Here is a 24,594-nt window from a genome sequence, read left to right as displayed (position 1 = left end):
GAATCTTTTTAACGTTACCTACCGTCCAACTCTGAATATAACACTTAACGAGCTTGTAGTTTGTTTTGTCGGAGCTCTAAATGGTTTCTAATGCCATGAAATACAGATTTCTTATATTTCTTATATTCATGTTCGTCGGTGCACATGAACAGTTTGGATTGATTTCTTGGGCAGAAAATGTGAGTAAAATCATTTATGTGGATCCAAAGAGTTGAATCTGTCAGAGAAATCCATTTTATGATGGTGTAAAACGTTGCTGATGTTCTGACCTCACAGGAATGTGTCTGTGTGGTCGGGAGGGCGAGGCGGCGTGTCGGTGTGACATTCGCCACGGCAGCAACACAAGTTTAGACTGTGAGCTGGCTCTCAGTTTGTGGAAGAGCAGGGAGAGGCTTCAGCAGCGGCTCGTCCTCAGTGAAAAGTCCCGGTGTTTTCCCCGAGGCCTCCAGTGCGAGGAGCCTGCATGAATGGGGCGTTTGGTTCGACGGCGGAGTCGTCCCGAGGGCCCTGACCACGAGGAAGCCGGATGACTGAGCGAAACGCAGCGTGACGCTTGGCTTGCAGGAAGGACAGAGCGTGCTGTTATCTACAGATTAACAATATAAAGAGCGGCTCGCTCTCCTGCCGTCAGCTGCAGGAACGTTTGGTCCATCTGTTGTCTGTTTGCTGCGACCTGACCTCTGACCTCTGCACTGATGGCTGCTTTGCGAGAGCCGAAACAGTTTCCAGTTTGTTTTTAGCAAATCGCTGTGTTTGATGGTGGATGGTGACGGATTTTAAAGACTATCGCTCAGTCATCAGTTTGGTGTCTATCAGACGCGACAGTTCAGAGGTTTGAGCTCGTTTTGTAACTCTCAAACTAAAAACCATTAAAGATGGACGTAGCCACTGTGACACATTTTGAAGCCTCAGTGTACACTCAGAAATGAGTTCATAAACAAAGCAATAATTTTCATTACAATTCAACAGAAATATAGAAAATGAAAGGTTTATCATGTAATCAAATTTTAGCCTGCTGCCTGATTCCCTTGTCTTGGAGGCAGCGGTGGAGTTGGAGGGTGGGGTGTGTTTCAGCTAATATTAGCTAGACTGTGAATTACTGAATAAAATCCCACAATTTCCTCAAACCTGGAGCTCAGACTTCCTGGATGGTCTGTTAGCACAGTGACCTCACAGCAGCCAGATTATAGCACTTCTGGATGGATGCAAACTGCATTTCGTTGCCCTGTACCTGTGCATGTGCAATGACAATAAAGTTGAATTCTATTCTATTCTATTATTGGTCGGATGATGTCATTAGAATAGTTCGAGTGCTTCACCAGCGCAGACACGCTCCAGTGGTCCAGTTCTGGGACTCCAACTAGCTGCAGTGAAGCTAGCAGACAGCTAGCAGCTGCAGCCGCCTGTGTCACCATCCACCTGTCAGTCAAAGTAGCCACGCCCCCAATAATGCAAACTTTAATACAAATTAAAGGCACTGTTATTCAGCTTGTCCCTGTTTTTGTTAATCTTATCTTTCATTCTGTAAGTTTCATACGGGTGTTATGAAGGCAGAAATTATCTAGAGAGACCAAACCGTTTGCGCATCAGGCTGTAAACATGTTTATTTCTGCTGTAAAGACTCACTGCTGCCTCTGCTGGACGTTAGAGGAACTGCAGGTTTTGGAACATGAGCACTAACTTCAATGTTAGTATAAATATGTATGAATACCATTTTACCACAGTGGAAACACAGAGCAGCAGGTTTATGAAGGAATTCAACATTCCAGGTTTTCCTTTCAGCCGCTGTCACGAAGCTGTGTCCTCTCAGGAACTTTTTTTTTTCCCTTTCTTTTCTGTTGTGTCTTTAGGTCCTTCCTGTCCTCTAGTTCCAAGTGCCCTTTGATTGTGAAGGAAACTGTGCAGACACCTCAGGTTTCCTCGCAGTTTCTTTAACCCTCTGAGGTCTGGATCCTCGTCATTGTCGAGTAAACCTATGTTCTCCTGTGGCTTTGATCTCTTGGAAAAAATGTTCTTGAATGGGACAAAAGACCTCTTCCTGCCTTCACAACATGTAGACTTGGGGTTACTTTATATCATCATTTAGGACTGATAATATTCTCTCTGTTTGGTTATTAATTGGCCTTTTCTCACTATAATCATGGTTAAACTGTGTAGCCCATTATTTTCCCCTCAAACCCGCCCTTTAAGTCTGTAAAGGAACTTTTATTCCTGGGATGAAACTTTTGATCGCTACTGTGTGCTCGTTAAAATGTACATGAAGTAATCTGAGGCCAGTCCTTAATCTGTGATGGAATGTTTTTATAGAAAAAGTAGCAGAGCGCCGACGCCCCCTCCTTTGCACATGAGCGAAGCAGATCCGGCGAGCTCGGCCTTGCTTTCACATCCAGCCTCTGTAACGTGAGCCTGTCACGGTGTGTAAAGGTGACGGTTACCGTGCGGATGCCAGAGAAGGATGTGGGTTTTTTCATCTGATGGTCTGTTATCTGGCCTGCCTCATTAGCGAAGCTCAGCCAGCAGGTTCTCTGACCGTCACCGCTTTGCTGGCTCGGATGAATTCAGATGTTGATGGTTCGGCTTGTTTCAGAGGCTTTTTCGGTCACAGTCAGTGCAGCGAGCAGCAGAGCGTGGACGAAGCAGGTCTTTGGTATTCACTTTAAGTATCCGGTCTCCTCCCCTGTGAGTGGTTGTGAAGTTAAAGCAGCATCAGTGTGTAACTATAACTGATCGCTTTGAGCTTCCAAACATCAGCTCCTCAGAAATAAGAATTAGAGTTTCACTGATGTTTTTAATCAGATTATAGATAAATAATAGTGCAGGATGAGGCTTGATGGTGCATTTTAAAAAAAGGCTAAAGTCATTATTGTGATTGTTTTGGTCAATAATCTCAATTTATAATAACTCAATTTGGACCTTTTTCTGCTTATTTTGACTCTGTGGACTCTCCTAGAGTAGCTTTCTATGATTAACAGTTCAAAATAATCCACCTGTGTCTCGCTGCGGCCCCTCGGGTGAAACAGCAGTTTTAAATTCTCCCTCTAAACATGGCTTTCTTCTGATTGGCTGCCCCTTAATTTGAACATCTGATGGGTGGAGCGTCGGTACCTGATATGACCATATTAGGGACGTCCTCCTCCCTATGACGTCACACAGATCCATGTAGGGGAAAATTACTGAGTGTTCAGAGCAGCTTTAAGCTCCCAGGGATTACTCGCTATTAAGAACTATGAAGAGCCACCACTGGAACAGGAAGTAAGGAAGAGCTTGTCTTGACGTTCATCAACACCACTTTTTTTTTTTTTTTTTTAAAGCCATAAAGACTTGATGGCACAGGCGACGAGGCAGGACGCCACTAATGATCCTTGATCAGAAGCTTTTATTTCCTCATCATAGATCTTACTTTTGATTAACAACACGAGACTTTGTAGTGACGAGCATTAAACGATCATCTCTCTTTTATGACTGGAAATAAACTATCAGACAAATTAAAATGAGATTAATTGCCTTAGGTAATGTATCTGTGCGGCTCTGCGCTGAGATGTGAATGTGCTTATTTTGAAAATGTTTATGGGGGCTGTAAAATAGGATTGGCTAAGATGTCGGCCGTCGCGCTGACCCTCCTCGCTGTTACTCAGAAACGTCCTCGGGGGGTTTTCTGACACGCTCATTTCACTTGTTGAACTCACTAACTGCACACGCTGCTTTTGGCTGAAACTCGTGGCCTTCACTGACTGAAGCTGAGGGTGACAGCAGAGCTTCTGTTTGCTGAAGACGACTGTGGGAACCGCTGGACAGCCTCAGGCAGCTGGCAGCCAGTGCACGACCCCAAATATTAAATAATGATCATGTCAAATCTTTAAAACAGGATGTACGTCAGTGAAAACTCTGATAAATAATAATCAGTGTGATTTAGTCGTCACAGAGGGCGCCGTCTTAAAGGAAGTCTTCCTCGGTTGAACTCTGTGCCTCATTGTCTGCGTGACCTCTGCTCTCGTTTTATCTGACAAAGGTGTAACGGCGTACCTGCCTGTGGGTGGAGTTTTAATGAGGAGAACAAAGGCTGGCTCTGCAGTTCAATTTCACTTCGGGCTCGTTTTTGTCCTTCAGATCGTTGGAGGATAACAAATGTGCGCGTGCAAAGATGAGCCGCGCTCCCGTCTCCGTGGAGCACGCAGTTATTTCAGGGTCACGTGAATATTTGTTCCATGTATTGTCTCAGTGCTGTGACCTTTGACCTTTCATCTCCTCGATGTTGCCTGTGTGTCGAGTTGGTAACGCAGGAAGTCAAGCTCTGCAGCCTCCGCCTTTTCCTAACCTGCAGTGTGTGTGTGTGTGTGTGTGTGTGTGTGTGTGTGTGTGTGTGTGTGTGTGTGTGTGTGTGTGTGTGTGTGTGTTTACATATCTTTGTGGGCACCAACAGCCCTAATGGGGACCAAAATCCTGGTTCCCACAAGTTTGAGGCATTTTTCAGACTCAAATTGCGGTTTTAGTCTCAGGGTTACAGTTAGGTTATCGTTAGGATCAGGGGCTAGAGAAAGCATTACGTCAAGTAGATGTCTCCAAAATGATATGAAAACATGACTGTGTGTGTGTCCGTGCACGCACTCATGGACGGTGGGAGCAAACAGGAAGTACAGGCCGGACTTGGACAGGAAGAACATCTCCACAGTGTTCTCTAATATTAGCTCTGAGGGTTTCTCAGGATGTTTGAATGTCTGCATGTGAGTGATGAGCTCGGAGTAACACACACACTCCACCCTGTTTCCGTCTTCTTTGTATCAGTCTTTCCCCTCTAACTAACACACACACACACACACACACACACACACACACACACACACACACACACGAGCCCAGTGATGTGGTTTCCTTAAATAAGTTTAAGAAGAAGTTTTTATTGAATGTATTACTTTATTGATGGATGAAGCAGCTGCAGGTGGCTCGTATGAGCCTGGATTGGACACACGACCTGTAGATGTTTGTGCAGCTTTTCAAAGTCCACCTGAAGGACGTGCGTGGTTGTAAAACGCTGGTATTCGGGGCACCGCTGCATTTATCTTTTGATCTGTGTCCGACATGAGATAAGCTGCACCTTATTTATAGTTAGGAGATGAGCTCCAAAGTGGAAATTGCTGCAAAACAGCAATTTCCACTGCAAAACATCAAACGTGACCTGCAGCAAAATTAAAGCTCAATGAAGTTTTTATTTATCGACTTTGATTGAACCAGGAAGTCTCGCCGTCTGTGTGCAGGGCGCGTGGGCGGGGCAGCGGGCGCGCTTACCCAAAGCGTGTTTAAATATAACAGAACCAGGAGCTCTGCAACAGTGTGTGCACTGATTTGCACACAGCTGAGTGTGCGCTTTATACTCAGTATGAAGATTATGATCTGATGAGTCTGCATCACAGTTTTTGGCCTTTATCATAAAAGAGCCACATTTAGCCAAAAACAAAAATCTGTGTGTGTCTCCAACAACGACGCAGCGTTTAAAGTGTGACTCTGTGGTCGATCAGCTCACTCTAACGCTGGCGTGTCCAACTCCAGGCCTCGAGGGCCGGTGTCCTGCAGGTTTTAGATCTCACCCTGGGTCAACACACCTGAATCAGATGATGAGTTCATTACCAGCCTCTGGAGAAATACAAGACATGTTGAGGTGGTCGTTTAGCCATTTGAATCAGCTGTGTTGGATCAAGGACGCGTCTAACACCTGCAGGATCCCGGCCCTCGAGGCCTGGAGTTGGACACTGCTCTAAAACGTTTATGAGTTTGGTTCGTGCACAATCACCTGCAACATAATCGATTCAACACCCAGCAGCCTGATTGTGACTCAAGTTTAATCCAGGTTTCCTCTGTGATGCTTATTGTTTTTTTTATTGTAATGTTATGATGTATTTATGCATCTCCGGCTTCTGAGGTCCAGCAAAACGAAGGCCGAGGCGACATTTTTACTGTTGGGACCTGCAAAGAGTCAATCACAGCAATAATAATAATTCAAATAATAAAAAAAACAACTTGTCAAATCTGCAGAGAGCTGCTGGAAATCAGACAAAGCTGAAACAGTCATTTTGTTCCTGTGGATATGAACCTGAGGCGTGTACTCACTGTGACGTCCACTTTGTCTTTACTCGTCATCGCCAAAGAAGTTGGATCTCTGCTCCTTCAGAGAGGAAAACGTTATTATTTGTGCGTGAACCACAGACTGAAGCTGGTCAGCTGACAGGAAGCAGATGGTTTTACTGTGAACACGTATCCCCGTGTTTAAAACTGTCTGATAAGACCCGGCTGCTTCCTTCGGTTTGTTGAAAACGATTTCTGCTCAGGGTCTCGGTGCTGCAGGGGACGTGGACACTTTGGGGTTTGAAGGCTGAGGATGGTGAAAGTTTTGGGGCTGATTGAAAGCGTCTGCCCCTCCCAGGGGGGGAAACTGTGGCTCTTTAAACATTTACTCACAGAGCGAATTTTAATCTTATCAGTTTGACCTTTTTCACATGACTCAAAGAACAAAATAAACGGGATCATTTAACTATGAGTGTTGTGGAGGCGGCGCCCTGCAGCTGTTTAAGCACAGATTTAAGAATTAAATGTTTTTGCTTCACGTTTGCAGTAAAAAGCTGCAGATTAGACTAAAGTTCCTCTTTAATCTTCAGCTCGATCGGCCCTCTGCGCTCTCTCCCTCTCTCGCTCTCCTCCGTCTCCTCCCCTTATGCCAATGAGTGGGTGACATCATCGCTGAACTGTGATTGGCTGCCGTGGGAGTAGCCTCTCCCTCTGGCGGCCCCTCCCCCTGCACTCTCGCCTCGTCTGCTGAAAGGTGTTTTCAGTGTCTGAGAGCTGCTGCTGCTGCACACCGCAGGACAAACCGCTCTTTCTCTGCCTCCCTCCACCTCCTTTCTCCGTCTGCTCCACCTTTTCATCGAGCAGGGTCTGAGCGTGCGTTTGAACGGAGGATGGGTGGAACTGAGGGGAAGGCGTGATCCCCGGAGACTCTGACAGATGGATGAATGGAGGGAAAACAGAAGCATGATGCCGCCGCGCGTCTGCTGAGCCAGCGATTGTTGGCTCCACGCTGGTGAAACGGAGACGCTGCAGTTCTTCTGTCCTCCTCTCAGCTCGACTGAGGAGCAGGGAGCGTTCCCCTCGGTGTCGGAGCTAAAACTGGGATCACTTCTCTAAACTCACTTTACGTTCTTGTGCTAAGGACGCTTAAGGACTCTTAAGGAGTCGGTGGTCACCTGGAAGCTCATCCTGCTGTAGAGAAGTTGAGGCTCTGAAGTTTGTCGCCGTGGAGCTCGAGCTCATCCTGGGGGGAGATAACCTCTGCGGGCTTGTGTGACTCACTTATAAACTTTCTGCTCCATGTGGACGAGCTCCATCTGAGTCTTCTGTGGAGTTTAATCATGGAGCTTCAGAGCGCCACGGCCGGCCTCCCCGGCCCCCTCGCGCCTGGACCTCTCTCCCCAACTTCAGACTACGGCGGCCCCCTGTCCCCGGGGTCCGGATGCCCCGGCCCGTCTCACGTCGCCAGTCCCGGGCGAGGCCCCAGCCCCAGCCTCAGCCCCGTCAGGGGGTCCAGCCCCGGCCCCGGATTCTCGGGCCAGGCTGCCTTCAACTACAACCAGCTGGAGGGGAGGTTCAAACAGCTTCAAGGTAAGATGAAACAAGGAGCCCTCAGTGTGTGAGGAGCAGCGCATGCGGGGGGAAAGCTGTGTGGGCCTGGGTTTAGGGTTTCCTTTAATGCTGTGGGCTGCAGTTTGTTTGCATTTGCACACTTGAAGGGTTGAAACAGTAGAAGGAGCCGTAGGAGGCTTTCAGAGCAGCAGCAGAGCTCCAGAGAAAGTAAAAGGAAGTAAAGAGGAGTGCGGTCGCGCTGGGATGGTGGCCGAGGCGTGCAGGTGTCGCCCTGACTTTATTAATCATTATCACCTTATAATGAAATCAGAGCTGGCTGTGGATGAGTCAGCAGCTTGACCTTACCTCTGCAAATAAACCGCGCCTCACGTTCACACACTGATCACAACTGACGGGCTGACGGTGACCCGCTCGCCGAGGAGCGGTGCGGGGGAGGCAGGGAGGCGCTCCCACACCCACATTTTTTCACGTAGCTGTGAAGTAATCAGGCTGGAGCTCCTCAGCAGGATGCTGGCCTCCCGGCACACGTGCCCGTTATTAATCGATGCAGCGATGACATCGCTAAATGAAACCAACAGCTGAAGTTTTTCTTCTTTGTTCCGCTCTGCTTATTTCCAGCTCGACTGGAGCAGCTTTGCATGATCCGCAGCTGGAAATAAGCCTCCTGTATCTCAGGCTGACGTACGTCGGCTCCAGAAACCAAACCGTGTAGTTGTGTTTGCTTGCATGTGTGTGAGCTGTGTCGGTGTTTTTCAGCAGGCAGCAGGAAACTTTCTGCGACACATTTACACTGAAGGCTTGGTTTGGTTTGTACGATGGAGCTGCTTACATGCTCTGAGCACAGGCTCTTCCCGGGAATGTTGGTAGGAAGTGGGGAGGCTATGTCGGGCGGTTGGTGGTTCGATCCCTGACCGCTCCAGTCCGCACAGGAAAGTATCCTCGAGCGAGATGCTGAACCCCAAGTTTCTCTCTGATGCGTCAGACAGAAATCACTCAGGAGTGGAAAACGTTCCTGCGTGGAAGCGCGAGTGACGTGTCTTCTGTTGCTGAAGGAGAGCAGAGGCGCTCAGGCGTGTAAACACATTTAACCTCCCGACTCATCGATGGACGCTCGTATCGATATGAGCCGTTAAAATCGAATCGTCCTTGCACGCACAAACACTTCAGTTAAAAATTAGCAGCAGGCTGAATTTAGCAGAAGGCTAATGGAGCCTCATCGACCCGCTGACGCCCACAAACCTCCAGAGTGTCTGAAAGTAGCTTCCTGGCTGTTTTTTCTTTGTTGGGGGGGTGGGGGGTCACGCTGAGGTCACTGAGTCTTTGTGATGTTCTGTCGTAAGAATTTGACCGAATGTGAAAACGTCTGCACTCGAGCACAGACTGTACTCTGCTTTGCAAGCCTGGTTTCTTCAGTCCTGAGATCCCTGCTGTAACACGCGTTACTGATGCACACGCGTGTGCCGTGTGTCCGAGTCTAGTTCAGAGGCTGCTTCATGACTTCTTACCGAGTTGATATGTTGGGATCTGTCACACTCGATGTTTACGTGAGCGTGTTAATGCTGGTTTATGTCATTCATCTGGCTCCGCCTACCAGGGCTGACCTTTATCCTGTTTTTGACCTGCTCACAGAACCCAATCATTCAGACGTGAACTTATCAGATGTGTTTTATCTTAAGTGTTGCGCGGCACGTTCTGTTAGATCAGAGGAAGAATCTAAATGTGGGCTGTGATGAAACATCAATCAGTCCATGAGGACGTCGACCCTCAGAGGGGTTTGTTAGCTCGTGCTTATGAAGGCATTCGAGGCTCTAAATTCATGTGCTGTCCCGTGTGGGGCTCAGGTGGTTCGGTTCCCAGCGGGTTATGAGCGTGGAGGCAGTCAGCCATGTTTGCTCCAGTTAAGAGAATAATTATGGGGGGAAGCGAGTCGGCCTGCTGCACAGACTCATGTTGGTACAGATGCTGGCTGATGTTGAAACGGCTCAGGAGAGCAGACGTCATCGTTTTTTAAAGATTTCATTCAAAGAAAGAAAAATGATCCTAATAAGACGCCTGAACCAGGCCTGCAGATGTGACACGGCTTCTCCGTGACCCCGCGGCTGCCTCCTGACGTTTCTAAATCAAATTTAGGGATCAGAGTCTGGACTGCATTTCCCTCCCTGAGAGGGAAGATCAATAAATACATGAATATGTAACTGCACTGAATTTAGATGGATGGACGCGAAGAAGACGTGATGACGGGACAGAGTGCAGAGATAAAGGTGTGATAAAAAGATGGAGTGGTAACAGGAAATGTTTTGTATTTACATTAGCAAAACTTTGTTAGCAGTCACTTATCAACAGAGCCCGATCGTCCAGTGAGCACAGCGGAGCCACCGCCCTGTAAAACCACCAAAACCTGGAGGTCGTCCGTGTCAGGTGGCCTGAGCTTCATTTTAAAACCAGCTCAGTGGAAATACGAGCGATGCTGAGTGGATGGATGCTGGTCGGTGATGTTTCCGGTCCGGTTGAGTTTATTTCTGTTGGGAGCTGAACAAGACGTGGTTTGTAATTGATGTTTGCATGTGTGGATGAATAAATGACCCAGAAGGAGTCGGGTCTTTGTTGTGCTCCAGCGGCCGTGCGCGGCGCACGCTGTGGTTCACGCCGTGGTTCACGCCGGGACTCTAACATGAATGTAGAACAAACGGAGGCTGACGCAGAGCGGTTACTGTAGCGGCTGTAAAAACCCGCCATCTCCTGAAACGCCAAATCCCTCGGACGCGCTCTGCTCACAAAAACAAAACCACCATCCCTCTGTGCTCTCATCATCCCCCTCCCCTCCTCCGTGGTCCTGAGTCAGCCAATCAGCACACATCTCGGTGGTTTGGGATTCCTTGAGCTCTGCGCGGTGGTGGAGGGGGGGAATTAGAGGGGGTGGGTGGTGTGGGGAGGGTGTCTAACATGATCCGAGCTCGCCGCCGTCCCTCCCTCTCTGTGTCTCTAAAGAGAAAGAAAACACCTCGGCCGCCTCATCAATGTTTCATGAGCTTCTGCAGAGCGTCTGCGGGCACCCCCCGGCGCCCCCGCCCGGCCCGCCTCCTACCTCCACCCTCTTAGTGAAATTAAAGGAAGCTCCGGTCGTGAAATTCACACAAAGGCGGGGTGAGATGCGGCCTCGCTCCTCTCCCTCAGCCCGTGTCGAGTTGCGTTCGGGATGACTCGCTGAACCCGGCCCGTGATGCCGTTAGCACAGGATGCTAAGCTCCTCCGGGGCCGTTTCCTGTGTTTCATAAGCCAAAGTGTGTTTTCATGGTTGAGTGAATGACACCGACTGATTGGTTGGAAGTAGATTGTGTGACAGTCCCGGTGGTTTCCTGCTCGCCCCGCCCCCCGTCACAGTTCCAAAGGGATCGGCTGCTGGGTGTGTTGAGTATATATGCTTTTATTTGATCATCGCAGGCTTTGATTGCACTGAGATTTTTCCACTCGTACGTTTTTGCAAACAGAAAGATTTAGTGCTGCAAATCTTCGAGGCCGATCCTTGGAGCCCAGCGTCTGATGAGCTCATGCAGGAGTTTGTCTGGAAATCTTTTCAGCGCTGATTTAAGATTCAGGAACTTCTCTGTATGACTGATGATGTGCAAAGTCCTCTCTTTAACTCTACAAAGCCGGAAATTAGATTCAAAGTTGGACAAAAACCAGCTCCATAGCTGTGCAGGATCTACCCCCCTCCTGCCCCCTGACAGCTGGGGCGGGCTCCCACCATCAGCTGTAACCTTCAGCATGACGTGGAGCCTCACGACTTAAAGGCCTTCGCCATCAAAGCTCCATGATTAAACTGGAGTTTTTCTTCGATCTCTAGAAGAAAATATTTGGTTAGTTTGTCCTGTTTTTGATAGCCGCCATCATTTCTGGATGAAATGAAAGCTTGGTGGTGACGACGGACGCAGGAACCAGCGGCGTCGGAGGCGGGAGCAGAATGGAGTTATTGTTGAGAGCCTGAAGGTGGCACGAGGAAGCATCTCAGGACGGAGCTGTGCGTTTCAAGTCTCAGTCCGTTTCCACTCGCAGATCTGCAGCATGAAAGGACTCTTTCATAGGGACGCTCCACTGAGCACGCTCGCAGAGGGGGCGGGGCCAGTCTGAGCCCAGAGAGAGAGATGCATAAAAGCTAAAAATAAACAGAGGTAACGTGTTTGTTTGTGTCCACAGCTGCACACAGCTGTTTGAGAAGAGAGAAGTTCACCTCAGACCACAAACCAGCGAGGTCACGGCGCCTCGTCACGGCGCTTCAGATGCTGCTAATCGGTTTCTGAGGGTTTTCTGCGCTCAACCACCGGAAAGCCACATGACTCATCCAACAGAGCTGCTTTCAGTGAACATGCATTTAAAGCACGTTAAGGGAGTGAAGTAAGCACCAGCGCTTCTGTAATAAAACTGAGAGTTTGCAGATTTATTGACTCTTCTTTCTAAATTTCCTGAGCTCGAGCCTGAAGCTGCTTCTCCAGGTGTTCTCAGGACTCGGGGGGCCGTAATCAGACCCGTCTCAGACCACCTCCGAGGTCTGGATGGTCACGACTGAGCAGCAGTGGAAATAACCCACAGAGTCCTTCATGAACGAGCAGCAGGGCTTTAAAATCCCTCCAGACTAACAGGAAACCGTCAGCTGATCTGGAAGCTGCTCGCGGTGATAATTTCACTGCAGGAGCTTTTAATAAATCACAGTGTTCTCCATTCATCAGCTGCAGACGGAGCAGCACATCCACCCGCGACGCCGGCCAGCTCCTATTTTATTGTGAGCTGATTATTCATTAAACACATCTGGTTAATAATCAGTCATCACAGCAGCTTCAGAGCAGACGCTGGTTTCTGTGTCTGTGAACATCTTTACAGCCTGTACGCAGAATCTGCCCCCACGTGGGCCTTTAGAGCGCCACACCACAGGGACGCCAACCACGGCTTGCATACCCGGGTTCCACAAACCTTAAATTCTCCGTTGCTGACGTAAAATGACGACTTTTGGCAGCACGCCATGACCTCATGACCTCCCAGCACGGAGCCAGCGCCTCGTCTGGGACAGTTGTAGCTTCAGAGTTGTTGAACCAGGCGTCGAACGTTTTCTGTTGTAGATTATTCTTGTGAAGCCATCTGAAGCGCCGACGTCATTACAGAAGGTTTTAGGACTCAGTCCGGTCATGTGACCACTAACCACACGTCGTGTGAACGAGGCCCGGCCGTGCATGAGTCTGCGAGCACCGGGCGCTAAAACAAGTGCCCCAAGTTCAAGGATTCATGACTGTCATCAGGGAACAGAGAACGAAACGCAGTTACTGAGGTCTGAGTTCAAATCATTAAACGTCAGAATAAAAGTCATCAAAACAAACAAAAATAATTTGTTAAATGTAAAAAAACGACCCGTTAGCTAAACACGGATACACGGATCTCCCAGCAGCAGTCAAACTGACACAAACAGGAAACGGAGCTGCTTTCAAAGTAAAAGTCACACCTTTTGAAACATGTTAGCCGCAAGCTTTTACTTTGAAGGCGAACGTTCTCGGGTTTTACTGCTGCTCCGTGCCTCGTTGGCGAGCGTTTGCAGACAGGTTGGCGACCCGTCGGGGAACACGTGATCCCTCAGCGGCGATGTCACGTGACCTCGGAGAGGAGCAGCAGCTCGCTCGTGACCCAGTCGTCTCCGACTTATTTATCATTGATAATCAGGGTGATTGATCCTGACGCGAGGCTGTGACGGTCGCTGTTGTGAGCCGGCTTCGTCAGCGTTACAGCGCCGACCAATACTTGGAGCCACGCATCCGGGCGCTGCGGTGAAGCTTCTGTAATGAAGGACAAGTTGATTTATAGCGACGGCGTGCATTTCCTGGCGTCCGACGGCGCAGACACACACTGACGGCTCTGCTCGTGAGCTCGGCTTTGTTTGTGGGTGACAGTGGCGCTGAAAAGCCTCGCCGGCTCCTGACGTGTAGAGAAAGAGAGGAAGGAGGAAGGCATGGAGTCTTTATTCAGCTGTCAGCGTGACAGGAACAGCATGCCGCGCGCACACACACACAAACGCGCGCGCGCACACACACACACACACACACACACACACACACACACACACTCTTCTTTGTGTGTCTTTAGTGTTTTCGGGCGAGCAGGTGTGTGAATGAGACTTCAGTGATTTCGTAAGCGTGTGTTTTGTCAGAGCGAGTTATCTTATCTCATCTCTGGTGTTGTGTAATGACCTGCTGCAGGAATGTGAGTGTTAGAAGGGTTTGGCTGCTCTATCAGAGCCGGCGTGTTGCCTCGAAGGTCAGACTGTGTGTAAGGAATCCGTGCCGCTGTTGGCTCGGCGCGAGGAGCCACAGAGACTTTAATCAGACGTTAAACGTTGGGTCATTAGAGGACTCGCGTCCGTCTTTGACGTCCTCGTTTATTTGACTTCTCGCAGAGCAGGATGTTAATGCACGACCTGAAGAGGGGAAGGATGAGCTTCAGCTGCGAGTTTGGACTTTGTCAGTCAAATCTAAACACAGGCAGGATTTTTGGATTTGGTCCTGAGCTGAACTTCCAGAGGATCTCATCGTGAAGCAACAGGAAGTTATTGCAAGAGTTATTACGCTCCACTGATGGTTGTCTGTACATCATACAAAAACATACACACAGGCCAAAACAAAGCACGAGTGCTGATAACTGACCAGATTCATTCTTCTGCAGACGTGCACACACGCCTCAGGCCTCAGATGATCCTGAAGCACGAAGCATGAGGCTAAAACTGAAAACGCCTCATTTTATAAACACAGAAAACACGCAACGGCCTGCAGCAACAAAAGAATGGAAAAGCTAAAGTTTTGGAAAAGGAGACGACGTCTGAGAGGAAGCAGCCGTTTCTAAATCTGTCAGAGCAGCAAACAGAAACTATTGTTTCACCGTGTTTGCGTCTGTAACATCCCGTCCGAGCTTCGGCTTCCTTTCCTCAAACTCCCAGATACGCTTTCCTTTAAAGGCCTTTATCAGGTGTGTTTTTGAAATGCATTATAATCTAATATAAGCAGTGTTTCCTTCTTGAACCCGAATAGTGAAGAAGATTAATGAAGTGCGTGCATAATGACCCTGAGATCAAACCGACTGCTCACAGACGCTCTCGGACTCTTTGAGTCCTGCGACTAAAGATAATAAAGTTCAGTGTTTTTAACTAGAGCTGGACCCAGATTACTGCTGGTAAATAAGGACTGAAGCACTTTGGATTTAGAAGATTTGAGTCACAGAAGGTTGAAAAGTTCGAGTTTGCTGTTTGTCGACAGTTTCTGCTAAAAATCAGACAAACTGTCGGCGTGAATGTCCCGGCGAGGGGTGGGGGCGGAGAAACGAGCTGCATCTTGTTGGCGTTCTGCTCGGTGACATGAAGTCATCTTCCCGGATGAAAACGAGGGTTGGCTCATCGACATGAACCATTAACATTCCTGAGAAAACACAACAGCAGCAATCAGAAGAAGCTGGAACAACGGGAACTCCGGCTCTAAGGCGGGGCTAAGGTCTGCTGTTTGGAGATGGACTGAGCGTGCTCAGTGGCTCTGATGGGCAAAGCAGCGAAACGGCACAGCGTCCTCTCTGAGAAACACCGTTCACAGGAAAGGCGGTGCCATGGCGTTGGTTGTGATTGGACAGTTCGGACGGTTCCCGTTTCTAACAGCGGCGTCATTTCTGCGTTTTCCGTCCGAGGAGACGAGCTCGCAGTATAAAAAGGTCTCAGCATGTTGTGCTGCTCACGAGACGCTGCAGCTCAGCAGCAGGAAGCGTCTCCTCATCGGCCTTGTGACGTCAGGAACCCAACGGTCCAACGACCTCCTGACTGATTCGAGTTCTGTCCAATTAAATTGCAGGGGGACAGCGGTGAAGATGAGTCTGCACCGGCGTGGACAGGGATAGCCGCGATCCGTCCTGCCCGGAGGCGGCGCTGAGTCGGCGCCACATATGGCCTCGGTCGGTTTAACGGTCGATAATCAGCCTGTGTCCTCGCCTCTCAATGCTCCTCTGTCCCCAAATCTGGCTCGCTTCCCCCTCCTCACGGGAACACACTGCCGCTCTGTGTCACATCAGCCATTCAGGCGGAAGGAGAGGGCGCTGTGATTGGATGACAGGCCCCAGTATTGTGCCCTGTGATTGGCTGCCAGGCTCCTGCTGTCTGAGTTTCTGTGAATGAAGGTTTTAGTTTTCTGCTGAACGTCTGCGCTCATTAACACACACATGCATGCACACATGCACGCACAGATGTTGCACAAAATGAGATCAAACACCTGCAATCAGGTGTCTGTCAGGTGACTGCATGCAGGCGTCACCTCCAGGTGCTTCATAAGGTCGCCGCCCTCGGTGTGAGAGAGGACCTGAGCGCTCAGGTGATGAACGAGAGGGAAGTTTGAAGCCAGAGTTGCATCATGGAGCGGATCTGCTGGATGGCCCGTGTGGATCCGTGTGAGTCGGGGAGCGGCGTTTAGGATCAGAGGTGAGCTGCAATCAGCCGCTGCAGGAAGGAATCGCAGACTAAACCGAGCTTCTGCCGGTTTGTTTCTGTTGCTCTCAGTAGTTCCGACCTCCACACTCGCTCACGGGGGATCCTCTGAGGCCTCCGCTTCCTGTGGGAGATCAGGAATGCTGGAATCCTGGAACTGTTGAACTGGAAGTGTGTGTTTTGACAGGGTTATACGATCGTGCGTGTTTGGGAATGTCATACGATCCGTCAGGACTGGCCTGGATATGGAAACGCAGGCCCGTGTGTCAGAGAGCCTCTCTGTCTCTCTCTGTTAGTGGAAACAGATGTTTGATGTGTTCGGCCTGTCTGACACTCCTCGCTCGCCGCCGCCTCCTCGAGACATTTTCACGTTAAAGGTTCCTTGTGGCCATTTTGGCGAAACCTTTGTAAAAGTGATGAAGCTCGTGTGTAGCGGATCAGCGTCTCTGTCTAAATATTTGGCAGTTTTATAAATTTATGTTACATTTGTGTTACATTCTGAAATGTTTTTTGTAACATTCACACATTTGTGACTCATATTAGTTAAACTTTCTTCACTGAAGCTAATCTGAGCCTTTTATCTCTGCATCACATCGTGTGTGTGGGCGTGGGCGTGTGTGTGTGTGTGTGTGTGTGTGGTCATAGTTGCATAGAAAGCTTCATTAGTCATTACTGGATGAGGGGAAAGCAGTAAAAACAAAAGTAAGCGCTCAGACATTTCCTAAAAAATCCCCTCCATCACGCCCACGTGGCGATAAAGAAACGATTGATTCCCGCTGTAAACCAAACAACACACACACACACACACACACACACACACACACACACACACACACACACACACACACACACACACACACACACACACACTCACTCAGGGGAACGCAGCTGGCATGTTTGGTGAAATGTCATGTTCGCTGTGCTCGTTTCTCACAGCCTGAAAATAAAAAGCTGTCGTGTTGAACGCGACCATGACGGCAGGTCGGGACGACGATGATGATGATGATGGCGCTCGTTCTTCGTCTGCGTCGTGAAACATCGACTGGATGTTGTTTGAATCTTCAGGACAAACATTTTGTCCGTTCTGTCCTCTCAACCTTCACTTCCTCTTCCTCTTCCTCACCTCCGTCCTTTCCTTTCTTCTTCTCTGTCGTTTCCTGTAACTTTTCCTCTCTTTATCTTTTTTTTTAACATTTCAAACTATTTAATATATATTAATATAATAACATTAAATAATCACTGACAATTATGATAATGATCATATATTATTATTAGCTCTTTATCTTTCTTGGCTTGTTTCCTTTCCTCTCTTTCACCCTTGCTCTTGCTTTCACTTCCTCTCCTCTTTTGACTCTTATCATTTGAATCCAGAATGCTTTGCTCTTTTATTTCCTTGTTTCCATCTTTCTTCTTTCTTTCTTGTCCTTGTTTGTTTCTTCTTCCTCTGGTTTCCTCTTCTCTCTAATCCTTTCCTTCCTTGCAACCTTTGCTCTACATTTAATCTTCGGACCCCTAAGGTCCCCTCTGGTTACGTTTATTATTTTTCCTCTTTCTTTTTTATGTATTTTATTTATTTATTTTTTTATCTACTTTTTGAGGATGAAACATTTTCAAATTTCGGACGAACGCCACAAACGCCGTCATGAGCTCGTGTCGACCTCGACTTCCCATGATGCATCGTGATCATGTTTATGAGAGCGCCGCATTCACACGATGATACGAGCAGTGATGCGCCTCACATGATGCTCATGCTCTACATTCCTGTGTGTGTGTGTGTGTGTGTGTGTTCCTTTTTTTTGTCTCAGTGGGGACGAATCACGCCATGCCCCTGTCTGGTTTGTGTGTACTTCCTCAGGCTCAGGTTAAGGTCATCCTCTAAGTGTGTGTGTGTGTGTGTGTTATTGACCCGCCCCATCAATACACCACTGTCTCCTGCAGGCCTAATGAAGCGCGCACAGCTGCTTCTTGTGTGCTCAGCAGTATCTGTGAGGAAACTGAAGCCTGTGACATTGACTTCTGCTTAGCTGTGTGTGTCTGTCAGGGTGAGATTGTGTAGCTTTGCGTTAGCAGATGGTAACACTGCGTTTACCTCGGGGCCTCCCGTCACCTGAAATCACTTGGCGTGAAAAAAATTACAGACATTTGTGAAATTTGCAGGAAACTCTGCAAAAAACTGGAAAAATAATCGTTTTTCCTGAAGCTCGTCGTGAAAATGAACATTTAAAGAATCAGTTTGTTGAAATTTATGTTAAAATGGTCGAAAGTGTTTGGCCACGTTCACACACTGTGAATACAGATGTTCTCAGTCCCACTGCAGGTGTAGAAGTCGGGCAGCGAGCCGTGCAGGCTGCCCTCACTGGATTTGAGCGTGGTACCGGACGCCGCCGCTGCAACAGGTCGGTCTGGGAAGTTTCTTCCCTCCGAGATGTTGCGCGATCAGCTGATTTATCGTGGAATGCGGGAACGTTAGAGCGAGGTAGCCGAGTGCGTAAAAGCTGATGACTCCAACCCTGCTCACATTAACGTCAGCATGCTGGGAGCTTCATGGCTGAGCAGCTCTTCTCCATAAAGTGCACTCTGAGTGGTCCAATCAGAAGAGAGAAGACTCCTTAAAGGGGCGGGGTCTAAATGTTTGAGGGTTGTTTCTGGGTGCTCGGGTGCATTTCCTGCTAAAACTAAAATAAAACCAAATAAAAGCAGACCTGCTGTTTCCCCCAGACAGGAGCTCAAAGATTAGACAGAAAAGCATTTGCAGGAATGCAGCCGGGCGGGAACGCTGCGACTGTTGGCAGCCCGCGAGAATATTCGAGTATTTCTCATAATAGAATACTTTTTATTTGTCAATTTCTTCAAATGTACTTGCCATACAAACTGGCTGCTGGACACATAACTGGAGGTGAGCCGTGCTCAAGGCAAACGACACAAGCAGCGTCATACCGAAAGTGTGTGTGTGAGTGTGTATTCATATCTTTGTGGGGACCAAAAAGTGGAATTTTACTATACTTATGGGGACCAAAATCCAGGTCCCCATAGACTGAAAATGTGGTTTTAGTGTCAGGTTACAGTTGGGTTACGGTTAGGGCAAGTGGCTGGATGTCCCCACAAGATATGAATAGCCGACGTGTGTGTGTGTGTGTGTGTGTGTGTGTGTGTGTGTGTGTGAGTGAACACATTTTCCTGCTGGGACGAGCATCTGCTGCTTTCTGAGCACAGGAAGGGGAAGCCCCAACATGAACACACACACACACACACACACACACACACACACACACACACACACACACACACACACACACACACACACACACACCCTGCAGTAGGAAGCATGAAGATGGAGATAAGACGCTCGGTTCTCTCGGCGAGTTTAACTCTCATGTGGTGATGTCTCTCGTGCAGGAAACAAACGTGCCTTAAAGAACTTTAAGCGGCCCGCCCTGAACCTGTGCAGGCAGCACGGGCCGCCACGCTCCATCTGCAGACACTACACCCCTGCTACACCCAAACATTTAGGCTAATGATGCAGATTTTCTGAATGCACCAGCTGACTCCCGGCCTGATGAATCCACGGCTTGCAGCGCCGCTCGCTCGGTGAAAACTTTGATGATGATCTCAGCCTTACTCCATGAGGGAAGCCTGCAGGGTGATAGGCTGCTGACACTTTGGTGTCACTTCATTCTACAGTTCGTACAGGATTTTAGTTTTTCTACCACAGTGACGATACGGTGTGAGGGTTCGTTTGGCTGAAATGTTTCTTCAGTTTAGTTTTTGTTGACTTTCAGAGTGTTTGTCAGATCCAGATGTGGATCCGTTTGGATGTTTCTCATCCCGACCTCACAAATGTGCATCAGAGTGAAACTGGAGAGGCCGGGAGGCGTCGTCACCGAGTACCCTCGGAGAGCGGAGGGTATTTCCAGCCTTTCCAGCAGTCAGAGCGCAGATGGCTGTTTGCTGTTCTCAGTGCCGATGTTCTCGCAGTGAGGGCGGCGTTGAAGTGTTATCAGCTGCATTGTTGTGGTTTTATCTCTGGAACAAATTTACATTTTGCTCACTGAACCTGCAGCTTCCATTTAAAAAGGCTCATTCGATCCGATCTGAGCGTTAAAGCCAGAAAACAGCAGGTTTGATAGATTTGTGCAGACTGTTTGTTCCAGTCGTCCTCGTTGCTTCTTCCTGTTGATATCTGGGCAGTCGTAGACCTCGTGGCGTCTTCCAGCAGCTCCAGTTTGATATCGGAGCGTCTCCGCTGAAGGCCATTCAACACTGACGCCATTGTCTTGCTACAAAATAACAACACAGCGCGAAGGTCGTGGATTTGTGTGAACGTTTGTTGGACTGGGCAAATCTTATCGGCCCAGTTTCCCTGCAGAGGTCAGGCTGAGTTCAGTCCGGTGTGGAGGAAGAGCTTCGTGTTGGAAGACGACTCGAAGAATCTGTCGGTGCCGTGTTTTTATCTGCGGGAGTGACTTTAACCCCCGTGTATGACTGCAGACGTTGTACAGCGACGATGCGAGAAGTTTAAAATCTGCAATCATTCAAAACCAACCTGTTTGATAACAGGGTCAGAGAAGCCACGCCCCCCACAGTACCCCGGGTGTTTTTTGTCCACATAAAGCCTTTGGTGTGGTCAGTTAGTAATCAGCACTTTAAAGCAGCTCCACTTAAAACGTGGCATGCTAGAGTGTCAGCCGGCCGTGACCTTTGACCTCTGTCTTCACTGCTTGAATCCTCACAGTGAGTTCAGAAGTCAGCGGCGTGTGAAACCACGCACAGAGCAGCTGTGGGTGGAGGATGTGTGGGTGTGGTGCCAGTTGTGAAACTTCCTCCTGTGACCTCCTGAGTTCACGCGCCGCCGTGTTCGAGCTGCGGCGACAGACACGTGTGACGAAGAGCTCGTTTAAAACATTAAACAAAAGCTCAAACACGCTGCAGCTCTGTTTGTTCTGTTTCTATAAAGACAGCGTCAGACTGACGGCGCTGCACCGAGGCCCGGGCGTAGACCCTAGATTATTATGAAGTGTCACTCATGCAAAGCCACGTTGTCCAGTAGAATAGATGGTAGGTGAGGGATCGTTTTAGACTTCTGGTTTTGTTTGGCCCCAGTTTGTGAAAAGGACCTTTGAGTTTGAATCCATCGTCTGTTGTCTGAATTATGTAAGTGTGTGCTTCGATCGACTCGAGCGAAACAGTCTGGTCCCAGATGTCGTCGACCGCACCGAAGAGCCAAAAACTGGAGGCTGATCCTCGAGCTGTCCACTAGAAAATAAATGTGTGTGTGTGTGTGTGTGTGTGTGGGCGATAACAATAACCAGCAGGCTCGTGGGAAATAAACTCTGCTGCAGGTGTGAGCCATCAGGCGACACTTCATCTGCTGCGTGTTTGTGTGAGCACGAGCAGAGTTCAGGTTTAGTCTGCTTTATCCAGCACAGGAGAACACACACTCACGTGTGTATTTATATCCTTGTGGGGACATCATTCCCTAGCCGCGTACCCTAACCATCAAATATGAACGCCTGACCCTAAACCCAACCATAACCTAATTGTAACTCTGTCACTAAAACCACATTGTCTGAAAAATACCTTCAAACTCGTGAGGAGCAGGATGTTGGTCCCCACAAAGATATGTAAACACACACACGTGTTCACATCCAAACCCTGCAGAGACGAGCAGGACGCTCGGAGACTCCTGACTGTGATTATCGTGTCTCACTCTGTCTCTCTGTCTCTGTGTCTCTCTCAGATGAGCGTGAGGCGGTGCAGAAGAAGACCTTCACTAAGTGGGTGAACTCCCACCTGTCCAGAGTTTCCTGTCGGATCACCGACCTCTACATGGACCTGAGGGACGGACGCATGCTCATCAAGCTGCTGGAGGTCCTGTCGGGAGAGAGACTGGTGGGTTACGTCGCTCTCAGGGCTTTTATTTTGAAGGAGTAGCAGAAACTGGAGAAATGTTTACCGTTCAGAGTCACGGGGGTGCGGTGGGTCACTGGGACGAAATATTCCATCAGCAGCTTCATAAAAATGTGACTAAATATTAGAAACACTCACCAAAGCGCCGAGAACGAGACGTTTTTAAGTTAATCTCAAATATGTCTTTATGAGGGTTCGACGTCAGGACGGAGTCACGTCTGTTTCGTCCTTCCCCGCCTGCACTGATGGAATCGCATTGGACTTCTTTTTTTTAACCCACTTTGGGTCATTCGGGTCTGAACAAATCGTGAAAATAAGCGAAAGACTTTCTGCTTTTCAGCCATTGTCCACCTTGTAAAATGTCTCTGATGTTTGTGAACGTGCAGATAGAGGTAAACTCCTCGGCTCTGGCTGATGAAACCAAGCCGTTCATGGACAAAAGCTCTGTGCCGTCCTCGCTGCACAGCAGCAGCTGCCGGGCGTCTCCGCTCTCCCCCTCGTCTTATCTAAAACGTTTATTCCTTCTCTGTGGAGATGAAATGAGGCGTTTATGGCTCTGGCAATCATTAACCTTCCTCTGTCTGCTTCACTTCAAACCACATCGGCTTCCAGCGCACTCGTTTCTGTCTTGGTCGAGCTTTTTTTAAACGGATGTGTGTCATCGGAGGCGCCGCATACACGTCACACCAAATATATAAAAACAGCAGCGTGACTCTTTAAGACGTCAGCAGAGGATAGAGAGGAGATGATGGTCATCAGCAGCTTAGGATGATTCAAAGCTCATAATAATCCTTCTTTCTCTTATACTGAGCCTCAGTGCTGCCCCTCACTTCATCATCTGTCTGAACCACCAGTTTTAGCTCCTCCCCCTTTTAAGACAACCTGTTTCTTTTTCACAGATGTCTGCTCAGAGCACGCTGAACTGAATTTATGTCGAATCATCCCAGAAATCCATAAATCCGGGTGAACGTTAAACAGTCGAAGGTGTTTCTGATGCTCTCGAGTTTCCACATTTTGAATTCTGAGAGGAGAGCGAGTCGGTCTGTCGGCCTTCCTGCTGTATTCTCCTCACGCTCGCATGACGTTAAATCACTCAGACTTTCCCAGTTTGACCCCCGGACTCTGACTTCCGACGCTACAAGCCAAATTCCCCCCCTCTTCTTTTTCTTCTTCTGTCTGTCGAAGCTCTTCATCTCTGACCTCCTCTTTCGCTCTGCCGTCATCCGACTTTGTCTCAACCTGTCAAACACACACGGAGAGGAAACGCAGCCAGGAATCCGACTTTCCTCCGTTTTCACCTTCTGTTCGGTGAGGAGGATGTTGGAAATGGAGAGATGGTGACGTGTGAAGCAGGCTGGGTGGAGGATGGGGGGGTAACGGTGGTAGATGGGGTATTTGTGCAGGGGGGGGGTTGAGTTGTGAAAGGAGTCATTGAGTAACTTCAGGGTTTACATGCAGCCGAACGCCTCCAGAAGCAGCAGAAGAATCTGCGAGCGAGCGGCTGCAGAGGCCGTGCAGCAGCAGGCTGAGCTGTGCACGGCTTCAGTCTCTGTGCTTACAGTTAAAGTGAAGTCCAGCTTCAGCGTGGCCCACAGCAAAGACACGCGTGCACAGTTTCCTGATGCTAGCCTGCTCAGCGACAGCGTGTGTGGTTTTCTAAGCATCTGTTAGCTTATCATGGCTAAAGTAGCAAAGCTCCGTGTTTCTGACATGTGCGATAACATGGAAGTTTGAGCCACACGTGCAGTTTCAGCTGCGTGTGTGTGTGCACAGTAAACCTGAAATAATTCCTGTTTGTCTGCAGCCCCTCACGGCCAGCGACATCTGGCTTTGCATCGCATGCTGGGACGTCCAATTGAGCACAGCTCCGCCCACCTGCTGGTCCCAGCAGTCAGATTACGAGGCTCAGAAAAGGCAGCGTTAAAGGGGGAGGAGCTAAAACGGCTTGTTTCAGTTAGCTGATAAACTGCATGAACCTGTGTCAGACACAGAAGGATTATTTTGAACTATAAATCATGCTGAGCCGCTGTAGATGAGCACACGTGTAGACGAGCATGACGCGGGCTCAAGGGAAAGATGGATTTGGAGAAATCTGAAATCCTGTGGTCAGAGAAAAATGTCAGAAATGGTTTAAAATTGGTAGCATTTGTTTAAGAAAGGACTCAGAGGGCTGAAACAGCAGCACTTGAATGGAAGGAATTTGTTGGGACTATTTTCAGAGGCGGATTAATCCACACCGCGTGTTGTTTCCTGTAGCTGGATGATAATGAGGGAACATGTCAGAGTCCCACAGCAGGATCGCTGATGTTTTCTGGGCAGCATTAGGTAGTAAGATGCGTTTTTGTTGGACTTGTTCAGGCCTCCCGTTGCAGTATTGTGTTATAAAAAACATCCATCACTGTCCTCCTCACTCCAGGGTTACTCTGAGGGGGCGTTTCAGGCTTGGCTCAGGTCCTATTTGGGTAAAGGTTTCCGATCAGTCTCACCGCAGTCACTCACAACACAAACAGGCCGCCCCCGTTTCATGACACGGCGCGATGCTCCAGCCTGAAAGCCTGAAAGCCGCT

The 24,594-nt window shown here is 48.8% G+C and overlaps 1 protein-coding gene across 3 annotated transcripts in view; it reads left to right on the top strand.

Annotated features, from left to right (window-relative positions):
* The window catches only part of LOC120734885 (spectrin beta chain, non-erythrocytic 1), a 97,900-nt gene that overhangs the window by 38,193 nt on the left and 35,113 nt on the right, over positions 1-24,594 (top strand). Inside the window, exons 1-2 of one of the 3 annotated variants that reach the window (XM_040033987.1) lie at positions 6,560-7,647; positions 21,858-22,009. In XM_040033987.1, the coding sequence (XP_039889921.1) occupies positions 7,398-7,647; positions 21,858-22,009 (402 nt within the window). In that variant the 5' untranslated portion in view covers positions 6,560-7,397. Of the gene's footprint in view, positions 1-6,559; positions 7,648-21,857; positions 22,010-24,594 lie in introns of those variants that run through there. The other 2 variants (XM_040033989.1, XM_040033988.1) reach the window with 2 other exon arrangements.

The sequence above is a fragment of the Simochromis diagramma genome, unplaced genomic scaffold, assembly GCF_900408965.1.
Source record: "Simochromis diagramma unplaced genomic scaffold, fSimDia1.1 OVJJ01000176.1, whole genome shotgun sequence".
In the NCBI taxonomy this organism is placed as follows: Eukaryota; Metazoa; Chordata; class Actinopteri; order Cichliformes; family Cichlidae; genus Simochromis; species Simochromis diagramma.
Note: the sequence above shows the minus strand (reverse complement) of the source record. Positions and strands in the feature narration are given on the sequence as shown.